This window comes from Epinephelus lanceolatus, chromosome 9 (assembly GCF_041903045.1).
Source record: "Epinephelus lanceolatus isolate andai-2023 chromosome 9, ASM4190304v1, whole genome shotgun sequence".
NCBI classification, from domain to species: domain Eukaryota; kingdom Metazoa; phylum Chordata; class Actinopteri; order Perciformes; family Serranidae; genus Epinephelus; species Epinephelus lanceolatus.
Window position 1 is genome coordinate 22,113,589 of NC_135742.1, and position 18,377 is coordinate 22,131,965.

The 18,377-nt window shown below is 39.0% G+C and overlaps 1 protein-coding gene across 2 annotated transcripts; it reads right to left on the reverse strand.

The window, feature by feature from the left end:
• Positions 1-1,908: 1,908 nt before the first annotated feature.
• On the reverse strand, positions 1,909-13,277 carry lmbrd2a (LMBR1 domain containing 2a). 2 transcript variants are annotated; one of them, XM_033620624.2, is made up of 18 exons: positions 13,156-13,277; positions 10,907-11,124; positions 10,535-10,644; positions 9,453-9,551; positions 9,148-9,315; positions 8,815-9,025; positions 8,652-8,726; positions 7,423-7,527; positions 7,136-7,319; positions 6,054-6,235; positions 5,699-5,832; positions 5,392-5,497; positions 5,176-5,273; positions 4,453-4,556; positions 4,066-4,112; positions 2,878-2,986; positions 2,577-2,670; positions 1,909-2,486 (listed from the first exon to the last, which is right to left on the reverse strand). In XM_033620624.2, the coding sequence occupies exons 2-18, from the start codon at positions 11,078-11,080 to the stop codon at positions 2,423-2,425; spliced, it is 2,064 nt and encodes a 687-aa protein (XP_033476515.2). In that variant the 5' UTR covers positions 11,081-11,124; positions 13,156-13,277; the 3' UTR covers positions 1,909-2,422. The 2 variants fall into 2 exon arrangements, 1 of the variants encoding a protein (XP_033476515.2); XR_013492028.1 differs by lacking the exon at positions 4,066-4,112.
• Positions 13,278-18,377: the final 5,100 nt, after the last annotated feature.

An 18,377-nucleotide genomic window follows, 5' to 3' on the forward strand; every position in this document is an offset into this window, starting at 1 on the left:
GGTTAACTGGTAGAAATAAAATAATAATCTAATCCCATACATTTAGCGCACAAAGAGCTTCAGTAAGATTGATATCTAGAGTCAAATAACAACAAGACATTTATGTTACAGTCCATCTTACAACTGTTCTATTTGTCAACTACTGATTAGAGAATTTATAGTTTACGAGGAGCATTGGAAGGCAGCACTGGCACTGTTCAACCATGAACTGTATAAATACACATATTAATAATAGTAATAAATAAACATATAAACAATAAATAAACATACTTGTTATTATTAGTATTATTACTATGATGATTAATATTATTATTATTACTATTATCATGACTAAATAATATTAATAATATAGTAATAATTGTGTTCAGCACAGAGCCACTGTAGGCCTACCTGTTCCTTTATATATTTGATCTTAACTCACATAAAAACAGAAACAAATAAACCAGACATTACCAAAAATTATAATGAAAAAATGGATCTGTATCTTTATATACTATCTGCGAAATATCTACACTTGATACGTGCAATGATGTAAATTCTGCTACTCAGCCTGTCTTTTTATTATTATATCTTGCTTTGGTTTTTTACTGCTTACAGTCAATCACTCAGGTGCAATATCAGTATTGTTAAACTGTGCAATATTTATATTTCCATTGGTCATTAATGTAAAATCAGCCATTCAGTCTGTCTCTTTATTATAGTCTGTTTCTTTTTGATGCTTCCTTATCATATTGCTTTGTGTTTTTACGTTAGCTTATTGTACTGCTCTTTTTTTTGTACAGTTTACTTACTTTACATATTTATATATTGCTTTGTATTTTATTAATTTTCTCCTACTGATGCTTCTTGTTAGCACTATTCCTTTGCTGCTGTAATGTGACAAATTTCCCCGCTGTGGGGCGAACAAAGGATTATCTTATCTTTTTCTCAGCAGATTAGCCTTTGTTAGCGCCTTCATTCAAGATAATGTCTCCACCTGTATCTATGTTGTAGGAGACTTGAACACTGATATTTCTGAAGAAAATTCTCCTTTTGCTAATCACCTAATACACTTCTGCTCTGATGGTGGGTTAATACTCTCTAGCAAGGTGCTTATGCCTGCCAGCAGTTGTACTTACATCAGTGAAGCATGGCATACCACTTCACGGCTACTATGAAAATGCCATTGTAGATCACATACCCTTTTCAGTATCACTCATTGTGAAAAAGCTGCCAATGATAACAACAGTTACAAATAGCATGGATACAGGGAAACTGGAGTGGTCTAATTTAACTAATGAAGATGTTCAGAAATACACTTCTCTCACACACACTTTGCTGAGAAATATTGAACTGCCTAAATATGCTATAAGATGTGGTAATGTGAACTGTTGTAACCCACAACATAGTATTGATTTATGTGTTTTATATGAGTCTATTGTGAAGTCACTTCATATCTCTAGTAAGCCTTTTTATAAACCTCTGCCAAAGAGGTATAATATCAAGCCTGGCTGGAATGAGCATGTGGCAGAGCTCCATGCTGAAGCTAAAGAAGCATTTAAAGTATGGGTAGACTCAGGTAGAGACAGACAAGGGCCTCTGATGAACAGAGGAAACGGGCAAATGCAAAATTTAAATACGCTCTTAGATTTATTAAAAGGAATGAAAACTCTATGAGATCTGACTCATTGGCTAAAAAGTTGCAAAATAATAGTTATAATGACTTCTGGAAAGACATTAGAGCTATGAATTATATATTATATTATTATATTATTATTATTATTATTATTACATTATAAACTCATAAAAACATAGTTATGAATATTTTATACAATTTCTGCCAACAGATGCCACACTAGACCATTAAGACAGTGCTTCATATGTGCTGGTCAGTTTACATCAATCATGGTCTCATGATGATTACATAAATGGGTAACATTATCAGACTTTAATGCAAGACATAAATACAAACAAAAAATATCCAACAAGTTTGGTTGTTGATGTCTTCTCTTTGAGTACACAAGTCAGTTTTCATTTTGTTTTTGTTTCACAGTTTCCAAAGTGAGCTATTCAGTTCAAAAATAAGTGATGAAATAGTCAGACAACAAATAGTTATTTTTGGTGTGTATTTGTCTCTTTTATCCACCAATCATGCTTGTAAAACATTATTTTTAAAGGACAATATCAAAAATACATTCAAAAGGGTTTGGCTGTGTACAAAAGTTTAACCATAGTTAGTGATCTCTTTCAATGTATGACTGTACCTGATTGTATGTCCATGTTTCAGATACATGATCTTCCTCTTTATTTCCTGAGATACATTATAATATAATATCTTTTTTTTATTCAGACTTCCCTAGATAAGTTTTATGTCCTTTTTTCAGTTCCAGTTTGAGTACCAGCATATGCTAGTGTCATTGCTCTCTCTCCATGTCTTCTGTCATCAAACATCATCAAAGATCCCCGACCGAGAAGGTGACAGAGACAGGTAACGTCCTCCTTTGGATCTACAGTGTCACACAAAGGGAGATAGAGTAAATGATTAAGGCGACATGTTCCAATTAAACACTATGTTAAACTCATTTTGCAACACACACCGTCTGTTTGGTGAACCTTCATCACTGGAATTATCCTGCAGTAAGCCTCTCTGCTGCTCCTCCATCTCCCCATCTCCTCTGCTGAATGTGATAACTGAGAAAGACAGACACCAATGTATACACAGTGTAATGTAAGCAGGGTCTAGTGGTACATTAATTAGAAACAAACTCTAATACACATGAGCATGAAGAATGAAATGTAGCCTATCATCGAGACCTCTGATCATGTTCAGTTTCAGTGGCTGTGGGCTACACAGAAAAATATTTTCCTCATGGTTATACTGTTTTTTTTAATCCCTACCACTGTTCTTGATCTCTGCTGTTGCACTGCTGTGGTTATCCTTCAACTCAGTGTAACCAGCTCTGGTCCGCCCAGTAGCCCCCTGGACTCCATACCGCTCCCTCCAGGCCTGTAACAGAAAAACAAAACAGCCACATACATATCTTGTGTTAGTGCTGCGTGTTTATGATCCTATTTTCTCCCCTGTGTCTCCCTATGCTCTGCTGCCAGCTCATCCTTACAGTTGCCGTGGGTGGGTGAGCACACAGGTGTTCATTTGCTGATTAAGGACGTAGCAGCCAAATAAGTGCTTCACTGCAGATATGGTCCTCTCACAAAACTGGGCTGTCTATGCAGGAGAAAGATGCAAATACTTTTGAAATTTGTGCTGCATGACCAGAGAAAACGGCTGTGGCATTCGGTTTTGTTCAAGAGGTCAAAAACCTACAACTACCAGAATGCATTGCCCTGTTTTTTCTAATGTTTCTAATGTTTCTAAAACATTCTTGGCAAGAAATAGGCAATTCATTAATAGAATCTTGGTTCATATTTGATAAGCACTGCTTAGTTATCCCGTTTGATTGCAGTTTTTCTAGCCTCTTTTTACACAATACAGGAAACAGTTCCACTTCCTGTTCACAAACTCTCGTATTACAGCCACATAGTGCAATAAAATATGTTTGTGAAGACTCTTAGGTGAGAGACAATACAGTCACAGAATATGGCTTTAAATTTGATCGGCACTGCCTAATTTTACTGTTTGATCTGAGTTTGGTTTGTGTTTGAGAGAGAGCTAGAGAGGGGCAGACCTCCCTCTTGATCCAGTTTCATACTCTTTGTGTCTGTGGTGGTGGCAGGTGTACAAAAATGAGGAAGTATCTGTAGTTGGAGCAATAATCCTGTGCATTTGGCATCATCCCATGGTTTTTTGCTGTTAATGAGCAGGGAGATCAGGTTGCTGGCAAGATGGAGGGAATTTACCATAGTGCATTTACACATATTACCCACATTGTTATGATACAAAGCTAGCTGAAAATGGGCAAAATATTCCTTTAAAAGACCAGGAGAGACAACCAGACAGGGCCAGTGTGCTATTTGGCAGCTTTGAGGCTATGTGTTGGTTGTAATGGTTGTTGATACTTATATTGGGGTGTACCAGGGTTGGGAAAACTGTAAGAGAAACAATTTGATAGAATAAACATTTCTAACCCATTTTCGATTTTCTCCATCCTCAGCTTTCTGTCTTTTTCTTCTTTCTACAAAAGAACAAAATGTAGCGCATACTGTTAAAAAGCATGCTTTTTTTTTTTTCACTAAAATTACAGTGAGTTAATAATGATGACGTTCAGATATACAACTTAATGTTAACCAAGGAATAAGAAATAAAAAGTGAAGGTTAAATAATAAACCAATGAATTAACCTGCTGAATCTCATAACTAAGAATTAATCTTACTGGAAACCAGAGGAAGAATGAATTAATCATGTCTGCAATAGTGCGGCTCACTAATGTAAACTTAATAAAAGAGCCATATAAACACTACACTTTGAGCAGATACATCAGACACAGTTAGTGACTGAATGTGTGATGAAACTACCTCTTCTGATTAGTTCCTTTCCTTCTTCCACCAGGTCAGAGGTCAAGCTGTCGTCAGTGATGTACTGATGGAAGCCTAGGAGGTTCAAACAGCGAGAGCCCAGGCTACAAACACAGACGCATACAATTACAAATATACTCTTAAACACATAATCCTTTTTTTTGTATTATTTGCTATCATTTGTTTCTTATTTGTTTCTCTATTCTACTCAAACATTACAATTAGTAATTAAAGTTGAAGAATTATTTTTTTATATTTATTATCAATATTATTTAATTTCTTAAATGTATTCTATTCTTTCATTTTTATTTATTTAACATTATTATTTATATTATTATTATTATTATTATTATTATTATTATTATTATTATTATTATTTATTTTTTAAATCTCTTTTTAGAGATTAAATAATTGCTAAATGATCTATTAACCATATAGATACAACTGAAAAATATTTTCAAAAAACTTTTGGCAAAATTGTGAATATGACTGTATAAGAAACTGTAACACATTTGCATGAAAATTCTCTCAACACAGGCAAAATACTCACTGTTTTTAAAATATCTAACCTGCTTAATTAACTAAACCTAGTAAAATCAATACCAATATATCTGCAATAATCTGGTATCTGGCCAAGTGTTCAGTCTAACAATGGCAAGCAACCACAACTCCACTTGAGTGCATCAAATTGATTAAAATATAATTTAACTGTTCATGTTTTACCTGTAATAAGTGGCAAAGCAGAGCAGCAACACCAGCATGGGATAGTAGATGTAGAAGCCATCAGATATGAAATACAGCACACGCATGGAGCCCATAATCTGACAGAGGGAAGGAAAGAGGGACATCAGACCATTTGGTTTGAATGCAAAGATACTTATATGATCATGTATTAAATAAGTATGCATTAATATGTCTTTGTTGGTGCGTGGGACCCACTGAGGTGTAGGATGTCTGTATTCTGTCTTGGTGTGAGATGGCAGAGTCCATGTGAATCAGGCCCAGGAAGTTGAGGCACAAAGGAGGGGTCAGACGACAAAACAACCTGAGAGGAAAAATAAATTAAAGCAACCTGATAATCACAATACAGGAGTTTAACACAATGTGAGAGGACCAGACTGAACTGTGCTTCCTCAACAGAAACTGTGCCCTAGTTTAGGCCAAACTAACGACTATGTTTCAGAACGCCTCTTACCCCTATAATGTGAAATAAAAATCTTATATTAAGACTTTATGAGGGACGTACATGCCGCTGAACTGCAGGCTGTAAGCATCAGTCTGGTGATGTGGCACCAAGTAATAGTAGTTGAAAACTCGTATCCTGAACACCGTGGAGTAGACACACACACACAGGAAGAGGATGCTGACAAAACACACCATCTGGTGGAGAGAAACAAAACAAGAAGAGAGGGGAGGTTAACTATTTTAATACAGTGCTCAGTGTTAAGAATATACACGTCAGAGCTGTGGTCAAAACTTCTGCAAACTTCTGCAGCCTATGGGCGCTGTGTGTTTTTGTTGAGTGTTTTCCTGTTTTCCTTAATGAAGCTTCCATTTGCTGGGTGTGTGCATTTCTGTGAGCCTCACTGATGCGTGCCCACCTCGATACAGATGTAGTTATGTTGTTTTTCAGCCGTCTGGACAAAAACAGCGAAGAGGGAGAGGACAGGGTGTGTGCTGAAGAAGGTGCACTCGGACCAGACGACTGCTGCTGAGAGGAGACACAGGAGGACCGCCAGCAGCCTGTAGAAACCCTGCCTGAACACACACTCCCAGTACCACTCTGAGATGGACAAACACACAAACACAAATGCATGATTACAAACTGACATTCCTGTTGTACATAATAGTCCACACATCACACAAGTATTTTATTCATACACAGAAACAACAGTATTTCATATTTAACGTACATTACATATTTTCTGTTTTAAAACTAAGCACTTAACACAGTATCAATAGTTTGTTTGAAGCTGCCAATAACTGACATTTCATGCAGAGATATCCCAAACAGATTAATTGTAAAGTATTTCGCTAAGATGAGTTTCGAGAGGGTTGAAAAGCCTTTAAAACAGTATTTTAACACCACTAAAACTCAAACCTTTGACAGAGACTGACAAAATATATATACATTTGGCAGTTTTTTTCAAGGTAGTGACACCCACCACACTAATTCAACTGAACTGGAAAAATCTAGGATTGTTTTTAATTCTGACTGTGCAAAAAAGTAAAACTTAAAACTAAATTTAAAAAAAAGTTTGTAGTTCCAGAAGTAGCTTGGACATTGAAATTAGCTGCTTGAAGATGAAGCTGTAGCTGGTTGAAAAAGACATTTAAGAGAGTACACCTTTCTATAAAAAGGTAGCTCAGGGCATTTATCTGGCAAACTGGGTGTACATTCATACTGGAGTGAAACAATAGCAGTATTCAGGCTACCAAGGAACAGCTGTTGATAAGAGGTCACCAGTGACAGAAAATAGATTTTAAAAAAGTCAAAGAAACACTAGCTGAGTGTTGAAAGTCTGGTAAAGAACAAAGTGTCTCTCTAAAATATAGTAGAGTAAATAACATATCACAAAATAGACATATTTAATCAATAGTACCTTAATTTTGTACCTAAATGAATTAGATGAGTAACTGTAATTACTTTCCATCTGTAAGTCTGAGAACAGACTGAACTCACCCACAGTAGGAGTGTAGATGAACCGATGGATCCAGCTGTGTTGGTGTGCTGAGGGGAAGCTGTGGATCAGCTGTCGGACCAGGCTGCTCTGGCTTTTAGCCACATCTTCTAGATGAAAGGCCTGGTCCAACAAGATAGACCACTGAACCTCAGTCTGACTGTGTCTCTGCACTGCAGAGATTACCTGAAACACAAGCACTTAAATAAGTATTCATGTTTACATGCACTGTCATATTATTGCATTGTTTCCTTTAAAACCACAGTGCAATGTTGAAAATAATAGTCACTTTTTTATGAAGTTTAATCAGGCTCCATTTGGTGGGGAGGACATTCTGTTCACCACAGGAATGCTCCATCTTTCTTCCCAACTCTTCTTGGTACTCAGCGGGACACTGAAATGAAACAACACTCAGATGGAGACTGTCCCACAGAGCCTGACTGTAAAAACTGTAAATGCTACATTAAACTTTGGATTTAGGAACTGTTCATTATTTATGAAAGAGGAAGGTGGGGTGGGTGTTTATTATTCTGTTTTCTGAGCATCAGGATGGGTAGGAAAGGTAATTAATTGACTTTGAATGTGGCATGGTTGTTGGTGCCAGACAGGCTTTAACAGGAAACTGAGGCTACAATTCACACAGGCTCACCAAAACTGGACAATAGAAGATTGGAAAAACGTTGCCTGGTCTGATGAATCTGGATTTCTGCTGCGACATTCAGATGGTCGGGTCAGAATTTGGTGTTACAACATGAAAGCATGGATCCATCCTGCCTTGTATCAATGGTTCAGGCTGGTGGTGGTGGTGTAATGGTGTGGGGGATATTTTCTTGGCACACTTTGGGCCCCTTAGTACCAACTGAGCATGGTTTAAACACCACAGCCTACCTGAGTATTGTTGCTGACCGTGTCCATCCCTTTATGACCACAGTGTACCCATCTTCTGATGGCTACTTCCAGCAGGATAATGCACCATGTCACAAAGCTCAAATCATCTCAAACTGGTTTCTTGAACATGACAATGAGTTCACTGTACTCCAATGGCCTCCACAGTCACCAGATCTCAATCCAATAGAGCACCTTTGGGATGTGGTGGAACGGGAGATTCACATCATGGATGTGCAGCTGACAAATCTGCAGCAACTGTGTGATGCTCAGTATGATGTCAATATGGACCAAAATCTTTGAGGAATGTTTCAAGCACTTTGAATCTTTGCTAAAAAGAATTAAGGCAGCTCTGGAGGCAAAAGGGGCCCAACCTGGTACTAGCAAGATGTACCTAATAAAGTGGCCAGTGAGTGTATACATATGGTTATTTATGGTGGAGGGAGGGAGATAAGGAGGGTCATGCATTTCCCTCCAGTCACTCAAGGAGGATCAGGGAAAAATATTTGTATCTGAGGAAATCACAACCCAGCCACCTCTTTCCTCTGATAAATGACGAACAGTCCCTCACACATGAAAAGGAAAACTTGGTAAAGTCACTCTAGGGAACAACCAGCCTCATGTATTTCTCACCTTTGTTATAATGGTGTCCACACACTTCCTGAAAGAGTGGTTGTACCTGACAGATTCATGGATGCCTGCCACCTCCTGATAATACAAAATATTACTGTTCTAGTTAAAGTAAGAAAAACAGATTCTTATAAAAGCCAACACAAAACTGTTCATAAGAACTCACCTCCATAACATCTGCTAAGTTCTCTTCAGCTGACGCCTTCTCAGTCGCCATTTTTGCTGCCTTGAAGTAGGTCTTGGTCAGCAGGTAACCGCGGGAAGACGACAGCCAATAAGAACGGGGGATCTCCACCAGGCCATAGCCCAGCAACAGCACCAGCAGGAAGAGACCCCAGGTGTTGGCAGCTGTAATGCCGATGGTCTGGAGCTGTCTCCTGCATGAGTTATACAGATAAATCAATGCACTGACATGACACCAGCTTAGAAACACAACCACAGAACAACTTTCTCCAACAGGTCATCTAATGCTTGCTGAGCTGAGGCACATTTGACTCACCATGACAGTTCCCACCGTGGGTGAGCAGCCACGTAGATGAGCAGAGAGATGAAGATAAGGAGGTAGGTGCCATAATAGATTGCATTTTCTATAAGAGCTGTTTTAATCTTCCCAACTCTGGAGAAAGCTCCTGACCGTGCGTACGACTGCATGAAAGGTAACAGCAGCCTGTGTACACACACACAGAAGAGAGGGTCAGTATACCAAAACACAGTTATCTTCACGGCAAAGGTGGAACATACAGTACGTAAAATCGAGGTTAGAGTAAGTGACTGAGAGGTTGTGTGTGTGTGTGAGTATCGTACCAAGTAAGAAACTGGGAGGTCCAGTATACAACTCTCCAGAACACTGGTAGGACGCCATCTGGGATGTAACTCCATGGCTCCTCACAAACCTTTAGTGTACTGTAACACACACACCAAAGAATGTGAGCACACAATGCACACACAGTGTCATTACAGTGCAAAAACACACTCTGAACTGCAGTAATGTCCTCCAACTGCTGGGGGGCGCCTGTCCATGGGCAGCACCCGTGCTCTGACATCTCTCCATTAAAGCATGTCTATAGATCCTGTGCATGTGTCTGTGTGTGTGTGAGATACTTTTTTTCAGTATGAAGTTGTATCAATAAAAATGTGGAGGCAAAGCTTTTGATTTACTGGTCCATCTATGTCCCAACCCTCACCTATGGTCATGAACTCTGGGTAGTAATCGAAAGAACGTGATTATGGACACAAGTGGCCGAAATTAGTTTCCTCCGTGGGGTGGCTGGGCTCAGCCTTAGAGACAGGGTAAGGAGCTCGGACATCTGGAGGGAGCTCGGAGTAGAGCTGCTGCTCCTTCATGTTGAAAGGGGTCACTTGAGGTGGTTTGGGCATCTGATCAGGATGCCTCCTGGGCACTTCCTGTTAGAGGTGTTCCAGGCACATCCAACTGGTAGGAGGCCCTGGGGCATACCCAGAACACGCTGGAGGGATTACATATCTCATCTGGCCTGGGAATTCAGGGATGAATCAATAAAAACTGAGTAGACCCAGTTTAAAAGGAGTACTGATTATGGAAAGACAGTCTCATAAATGTTATCTTTCACTACTGTGAGCTTCATAAATGGAATTCCATGAAACTTTATTCTATTAGGGTGGAGGCAGAAATCTCAGACAAGAATGTCTGAAAACTTGGACACATGATAACACCACTATTTGCATGGCTAGATAACGAATAAGAATAATTGAGTGAACCAAACATTGAAGTTGTTACCATAGCAATGGAAAATGAACTTCACTTAGGTCAACTATGTTAAATCAGTCCAAACCCATGTGGAGCTTGGCTGTTGATAAATGATTCATTGAGCAAACAGTGCCAATAAATCAAACGTTATCTTATTTACCTGACAGGTGGATAAACAGAGGAGCTGTCGTCTGTCTGATTAGCGCCTCTTGCTCGAGTTACAGGAGTAGGGTGGTCTGAATTGTCATGGATACACTGCTTGTAGATGGTCTGAAAGAGGAGCAGAGTTTACACAGTCAGGCACACACACTCCAAGGTGAAGCACATCACACTGGGGCAGGTAAGACGCCAGAGGCAAGATAAATAATCACGCAGCACTTGAAATCACTTGGACACAGAATATTCTCAAAAACACAAACACATTCACATCCCATTGATCCTGTTTTTATCCTGAGAGGATCCTAACAGCTATGGTTACCATGGTAAAATGACCTCATGCTGACACATTTAAACAGCTGCGATGGTTGCATACCGTGCTGACATCGAGCGGCAGGATGAAGACGATGAGGAAGCAGAGGTACCAGGAGAGCAGCGTCCCCAACAGGACCAGCCGCTGCTGCTTCCGCAAATCTCCATAGCGCTGGAGGAGGTAGACGGCCAAGAGGAAAACGACCACGACCACAACAGCCAACGCAGTGCCACTCATAGTGATGAATGAACAGCCAGACGTCAAGGCCTCATGATGACAGACTGGAGGAGAGAGATAAACAGAGACAAACTGATTGGACAGCAGCTCTTATCTGCTGGATAACAAGAAACAGTTTGACCTCAACACTCAGAACACAGACATGATAAAGCGATGAGGTTAGGAGGTGAGCAGGAAGAGAGCAGGAGGATTGAGGGAAAGAGGTAAAGAATAAAAATAAAGAAGACAGATAAAGTTAGACAGTTAAAAAATTAAAGGACCATACCAGTGTTTTTGCATGTTTTAGCACAGTGATACTCAACTTAAATCTGGCATGCCACAGGGTGCTGAGCTGCCTGCTAGCCACATAATGCTAGAATCACCCCTGCCTGACCTGACCTGACCTGTGCGGGGCTGATGTGACAGGCTGTGTAGGGCTGCTTGATTTGATTTGCCTCTTGGCAAGATGAGTGAAGAGAGCAACTATTGAGATGATCAAAACTGGCAATTCATTTATCATACTGATAAACATTATTAATGTCTGTGTCTTAACTGGCCATTTTGCAGAAGTGGCCCCCATGCAAAGCAAGCTGAGTATCTCTGTTTTAGCCCATGTTCTACAAATCACATGTATTTCACATTATACATCAGCATTCTGCAAATAATGCATGTTTTTTTAGAAATCTGAATATATTTCTATTGTTACAGACTTTTCATTAATATCTCTTAAATTTGGAAATCTGTTAGCAGACTCTTGTATGTTCTAGGTTAAAGGTTAAGTGTGTAAGATTTAGGGGGGTTTAGCATCTAGTGGTGAGGATTGCACACTGCAACCAGCTGAAACATCTCCTGGTTAGAATTTCTTCAACGTTCATCATTCAGGTGTGTGTTACCAGGAGCCAAATTATCTGCAGAGGTGTCTACCTCTCTGGAATGATCGGACCAGCTGAATAAAACCGGTACAAAAAACAGAATAAAGCCATTTCACCTTACAAATTGGTGTTTCTTCAGTCCAATGCTATTTGGCATGTTGATGACAAACGGCTTGCCAAAGGCATGCCAATGTGTGCTCACTTTTTTTTTTTTATCTCTGATAACTTGAGATTCAGACATTGAGGAGGTTTTACCAGGAGCTGAGTTATCCGCAGAGGTCTCCTCTTCTCCAAAACAAACAGACTAGTGATTAACACACAGAATAAAACAAAGTTTCATGTCACAAATCGGTGTTTTTCCAACGCTGCTCATTGCAGATGGACCTCTAACTATGACAGCAAACGGGAAAAGGTGGATGGCCCAATGTGGAGCCAGTGTTTGGCTTTGTCCACTCTGGGTTAGACATAAACAGCTCATTCCGAGGTAGGAAAACACAACAATTTGTATTTTAGGTGATTAGACACTAATGAAAATATACTTACTATATTACATTCAATTTCTGCCAAAATATCTTCATAAACCCTTCACACTGGATCCTTAATGTCATGCAAGCTTTTTAAATTAGCATTTTAAAGTTCAGTGCCAAACAACAATAATGTAACTGTATAACAACAACTGATGCAGACTGTATTGATTTACAAAGCTGAAGCAGTGTTATCAATTTTCATGAGGAAAAAAAATAAACTATTATCAAGATGCGTCTGTAATGATCAGAAATGTATTTCCACAATTCTAAAACTGAAAAGCATGCTACATAAAAAAAGACAGCCCAATCCTTGCAAACACACAGGTGGGGCAGTTCCTTTATAATCTAGTAACTGGACGTTCAAACAGTGAAAACAAACAGTGTGGTCACACAGTGATAGAAAATGACATTAATTCAGTGATAATAAAGAAGGTGTGGTTCAAAATGTTCCTACAAATGTCAACTCTATATTATTGTGCTTTTTTTCTAGTAACCATCTCATTTATTTTTACATTCAAGAGCTGAATTGAGGTAACTGCTAAATATTTTTCATAATTTCTGTCATCCATGCCCTGTGGTCATGTTTAATTCCTACTAACAAAGCAGGACGCTCTCATTCTTGTTCAGCTCGTGTGTTCAGATCCACTCGGTAAACAAACAGTCTCAGACTACATTATCCACAGGCAGCAGCTCTTACCTGATAAGTTTATCCTCTCACACTGAAGCTTGTGAAGCAGAAAAACTGTCTGAATCTTCTGTCACATCGTGTTCCTCAGACGTGCAGTCGACAACTGTACACAACCTTTGAAACTACATTACGTAATATCCACACGGCGTGCGCTCTCTCTGCGCATCGAGGAGTTCTGGGTAATGTAGGCGAGTCATGACGTCTCAAACAGGAAACCAGGCACGGGGACCCTCACTGGCACCGTGATATTTCACAAACATATTGCTAAATATTGTCTCGGTGTAACTTTCAGCTACTTCACTGATGGAAGGTTAGTGCATTTATCCTGCTCAGGTTTTGAGGGACATGTGTAGTCTCCTTACTTTCATGTAATCACTTTATTTATTTTTTATATTCTGCTCACAGAATACTGCAGTATACAATTCAGAGGCAAATATTATTTTTTTTTGATAAGTCATGTTATTTTCTAAATTAAGATTAGTGCTACATGTAATCAACAAATACGTCATGATGTATTAATTAAATTTAATTGATCCCCAGGGCGAAATTCACAAGGTATATATATAAACTTTAATTAATGGCCTGGGCTATTATTTGCTTAAATCACTGAAATAAACGAGCCTATACTTTGGACAAGCGTCTATACAGGACAGGCCTTAAATTACTTTAACACAAAACTGTTGCTTAGTATACTTGTAAAAAAATTAGGCTCAAGATAACACATCAATTATGAATCCTTAATTTGATCTTGCTCAGACAGACAGCACATCAGAGATAGAGGGAGTTACGGCACCTGACACAACACCACCTTATCCTGTTAAAACAATACTCACAACTTGGATTAACTTTCATGAAAAACCCTTTTGATTCTTTCGACCCTTACGGACTAAAGGGATAGGAATAACTCTCAGGGTAATTGAGGAATGCACATATAATTTGAGGTAGCAATTAACCCGGTTTTATACATCAGAAGAACCACTGTAAAAAAAAAAACTGAACTGCTTGGCAACCAAAATGTGTAGCCACACCGGGCAAGTGAAAGGGACTATGAGTTTAATTGGGACTAAGCTTTTAGTTGAAGTTTTACGGTACTCATGTTATCGTGAATCAAACACGAGGAAAGGCAGTATTCAATTGTAGGAACAGTATTTGGTGTCAGAGCCTACAGTCAGTGGTTTGTGGGGACCAGAAGGAGGGCGGCAGCTAATAGGGGCCCACATCTTATTTTTTACCCCATGATCCAACAGAGGGTTAATTCAGCCCTGGACATTATTCTTTGTGATTTTTAATAATGTCGTTACAAATGTTGGTAATAATGCTGATGTGATTTGTTACTTTCTAAACTATGTACAATCAATGTGATTTACCACAGGTGGACTCCAGTCAAGCTGTAGATACTTCTCAAGGTCGATCAAAGGAAACAGGATGCACCTGACCACAATTTGGAGTGCCACAGCAACAGGTCTGAATGGTCTGAATACTTGAAATGAGAGGTAAATGAGAGACCAGTTTTTCATATTTAATATATTTGTAAAATATTGCAAAAAGCACATTTTCACTTTGACATTATGGTTTATTTAGTGTAGACTGATTGGTAAAGATGGCAATTTTATTCATTTAAAAATGACATATTCAACACAATAAAGTGTAAAAAGTGAAGGGGTCTGAATACTTCCTGAAGCCACTGTATGTAAAATTGGTAACAATAAATGAGAAGGAGACGTGATAGAAATCTGCCATTTCGAATAACGGTGAAAAGAATATTGTGTGTAGATTGTTGCAAGATATGATGATAAGATAAGATAAAGATTAAAGCCCTGCATGGTAATGAAGTGAACACTGACATTTGTGAAATGAGGATGTAGTCAAATATGTTCAAACACAATACATTTTTCAGATTTCATCACATTATGATATTTCATCGCAGTGGTGCAAACTATTGTTTCAGTTTCTCATCTCATTCAGATTCACACATATTGAATTACATCACACAGTTAAACATACAGTACATTACACATCCTGTGAGGCTCCAAACTGGCATTAAGTTCAGATAAACAGCTAAAATGATCTGCTTCCAGTTGTCATTAGCCAAAAATGCATGAATCTTGACAGATGATTGTCTTCTGCTTCTGCCATGTGAGATGAACATTCAGTCCTGTCAATCCAAATACAATCAAGTCATGTTCCCGATTAATTTTTATACAATGAAAATAACTGATCTTGTACATAGTTTTTTAAATTATTTATATTTATAACATCTCTCTTCAGTTACCTCTGCATTTTTAAATACAATATTTAGTCTGTGATTGCTGGCTGCAGATGTAAATACCAACAATCCTTCAATTTATCTTCAAAATTATCAAAGGAGACAAGCTGATTTAGCTCACATTTTCCCCAAAATAAATCAAAATGTGGAGATGTTCTGATGCCAGTGCTGTCACCTTTGCTGTCATTCTATAATGTCCATTGCTCATTAAACCAGAGGCAACTTAAAAGTGTAAAGTGGACACTCTGCACTCCAGAAGATGCATCTGTTGTGATGGAGACTTTTGAGTTACCCCGTGGTCCAAATGTTTCCCAGTTGACAAAGCTGAAAAAGCAACAACCTCTTCAGTCCGTTTCAGTTGTGAAGGAACATCCAGACATATGGGTCATCAGCGTACAGAGGGCCCAGCACGTTGACACACACGGCTCGGTGCTCCAGTAAACAGTCCATCTGGCTCACCAGATCCAGACACAGATGTTCTACAAGATTCAGACAAACAGACCAGTTATTTCCTGCTCTGGACATGCCGAGCGCATCCAGCCAAGCTGACCCAAAAATGTCCAGAGACTCTGGCCAGTCTTCTAGAGGACTGTCCAGCTCCATGTGGGTCATGAATCTGTTTAATTAAGACCAGTGTAGATCAGTTGTCCATTCCTGGTGACGGTGTTGCTCTGTCACATTACTCCTCTCTGTTCTTGCTCTGCTTCTGTCGTGTTCCTGCGGTGCGAGGCTAATTGCCCTGATCCAAACAGTTACAGTGCAGATAAAAACCTGGCAGCACCGGCAGCTTAGTGAGGCCATCTGTCAGCCTATTCTCACCTTAACCCCTTCACTCTCCGTCTCTCTGTCTTTCTCTCTCTTGGATTAGTGTTATATGCTGTTTCAGACCCTATTACCCAAATTTTATCCTCACCATTCTCACTGATAAACCTGTGTGAGATAGGTTTGTCCCTTATTTATTGTAGTATATATACTAATCCTGTTTTCTTAGATAATTACTCTGCTTCAGTACTGAATTTAGCCTTGTCTTAATCTCTGTGGATTACACTTCTCATTCACACATTCTCGTTCCTTACACACAGATAGGCAGGTACACTCATGTTCACACATACTGGAAACTATAATCTCCATTTATCTGAATCTGAATGTGGAAGAAACCATTCTGTTCATCTGATCCAGCACTGTTTTTGTTTTTTACTGTTTAAATGAATTTATCCAGTAGGTTATTTTAAACAGCAATAATTACACTGAATTTATTTTTTACTTTTTGTTGTTGTTTTTTACACTCCCACCACTAGATGGAGGTAATGAATTTGTCTTTAAACATCATCAGCATCAGACAGCTCAGCAAGAACATTCACAAACGCAACACCGACTTTACAATATGTATAGAAAAAAGTTCATGTTTTTAGATATTAACTAATTAACTAACTAACTAAATACCATCTGGATAATTATCAATCTAAATAACTAACTAAAATCAAATTGCTGATTATGGTTATGGTGCTCATTCTGGTTCTGATACTCAGAATTCAAAGGAGGAGTTCATACAGTTGTGGTACTATAAAGGCATGATTGACATCATTAAGGGAAAAACACAACAAAAAGTGAAAAAAAGAAGGAAAAAAAAGCACAAGCAGAGTTTAGAGGTGAGACTGAAACCGATCTGTGATAGGCACGACACTGGCTGTCTTGTCCTCATGCTATTGTCTCCTCTTTTTTATTCTACTGTCATTAATCACTGTTATCCTTTATTTACAGAGAGATGGACCTCTTTGGCCAGTTGTTTATGAAACGAAAAAGAAGGGTGTCATATTTAAATCTCTGACAGCTTCAAACACATCTTCAACAAAGACTCGGTCAGGTTTCTGGTCACTCCCCTTGGCACTGTTGGGTAATGATTATTTGGGAAACTCAAACCTTGTACCAAAGCCTTCTGCTGTCTAAGGCTCAATGCTAATAGGAGAGAGCAGAGTTCAATGGTGAGAAGACACAGCAGACACGACAACAAACTGTTTGTCTTGTCAGCCATCCAGCCTTCAGCAGTGTCTCCACTCTGCAGTACAAATGTCACTTATTAGACACAGGTGAACCTGATGAACTGGACGTGGCAAGACAGTCACATATTTACCAACCAAGTCAGCTTCAATTTATTGGAAAGGTTTAAAGGGCAGGTATTAAAGATGATATAGGTCTGAGGGTGCACTGGTGCCAACACATTCTCACTCCGACCTTGTCACATATTGACGTTTGGTCATGGACCAGAACGACATGAAAGGTACCCTTGGTGCGTTGGTTGTTGATGTTCTGGCACATGTTCTGGTGTCAAGTTCTGCCTGTTACATGCATTGTCTTTTTTCAGAATAAACGCGCTACGTCAGTACAACAACACGAATTGATGTAGTTTTTCCTCCAACAACTAACGCACATGGTTTGGTTTAGGAAAAAAGAACACGGTTTGGTTTTAGAACCTTACAGGACCCATCCACCACCTCTCCCGCCTGTTCTATACAGACTTTCGCCGCCCTAACTGTTGTTCTTGTCTCACTGCGTTTCCCCCTGATGCCGCAGAGCACTGTTAAACTATAACAGCAACCAGACGCTCATCACGCCAAGGTTTAGGGATGACTTTTTCATCAGTGTCTGATGCTGCAAGTCACTGCCCACGTGCCAGATTTCGACGACTTCGGAATGAGACCGGGTTGCTGATGCATGTTCTCAGCATGCAAGAGTTCTGGTCGTATACGCTTACTGTGTATTCTGTATTAGCAACATCTGCCTAACTTTGTCCATGAATGGTTTCAAACAGCTAGACTAGTGGTACAACATTAGAATTTTGAACTAATCTCTAAATATGGCTTGTTTTACTGATTAGAACTGCAGAATCAATGCCACAGTAGTTATCACTTTCTTTTATGGAATGAGATAAGTAATTTTTTTGTATATTTGTAACAGTTAGACCCCA

Bases quoted from the DNA above. Each gene is read 5' to 3' on its own strand.
- lmbrd2a (XM_033620624.2), bottom strand. From the start codon at position 11,080: ATGAGTGGCACTGCGTTGGCTGTTGTGGTCGTGGTCGTTTTCCTCTTG. The intron at 10,645-10,906 runs GTATGCAACCAT...CTCCTCTTTCAG, and splicing joins TGCCGCTCGATGTCAGCACG to ACCATCTACAAGCAGTGTAT. The intron at 7,528-8,651 runs GTGAGAAATACA...GTTTCATTTCAG, and splicing joins TGGACACCATTATAACAAAG to TGTCCCGCTGAGTACCAAGA.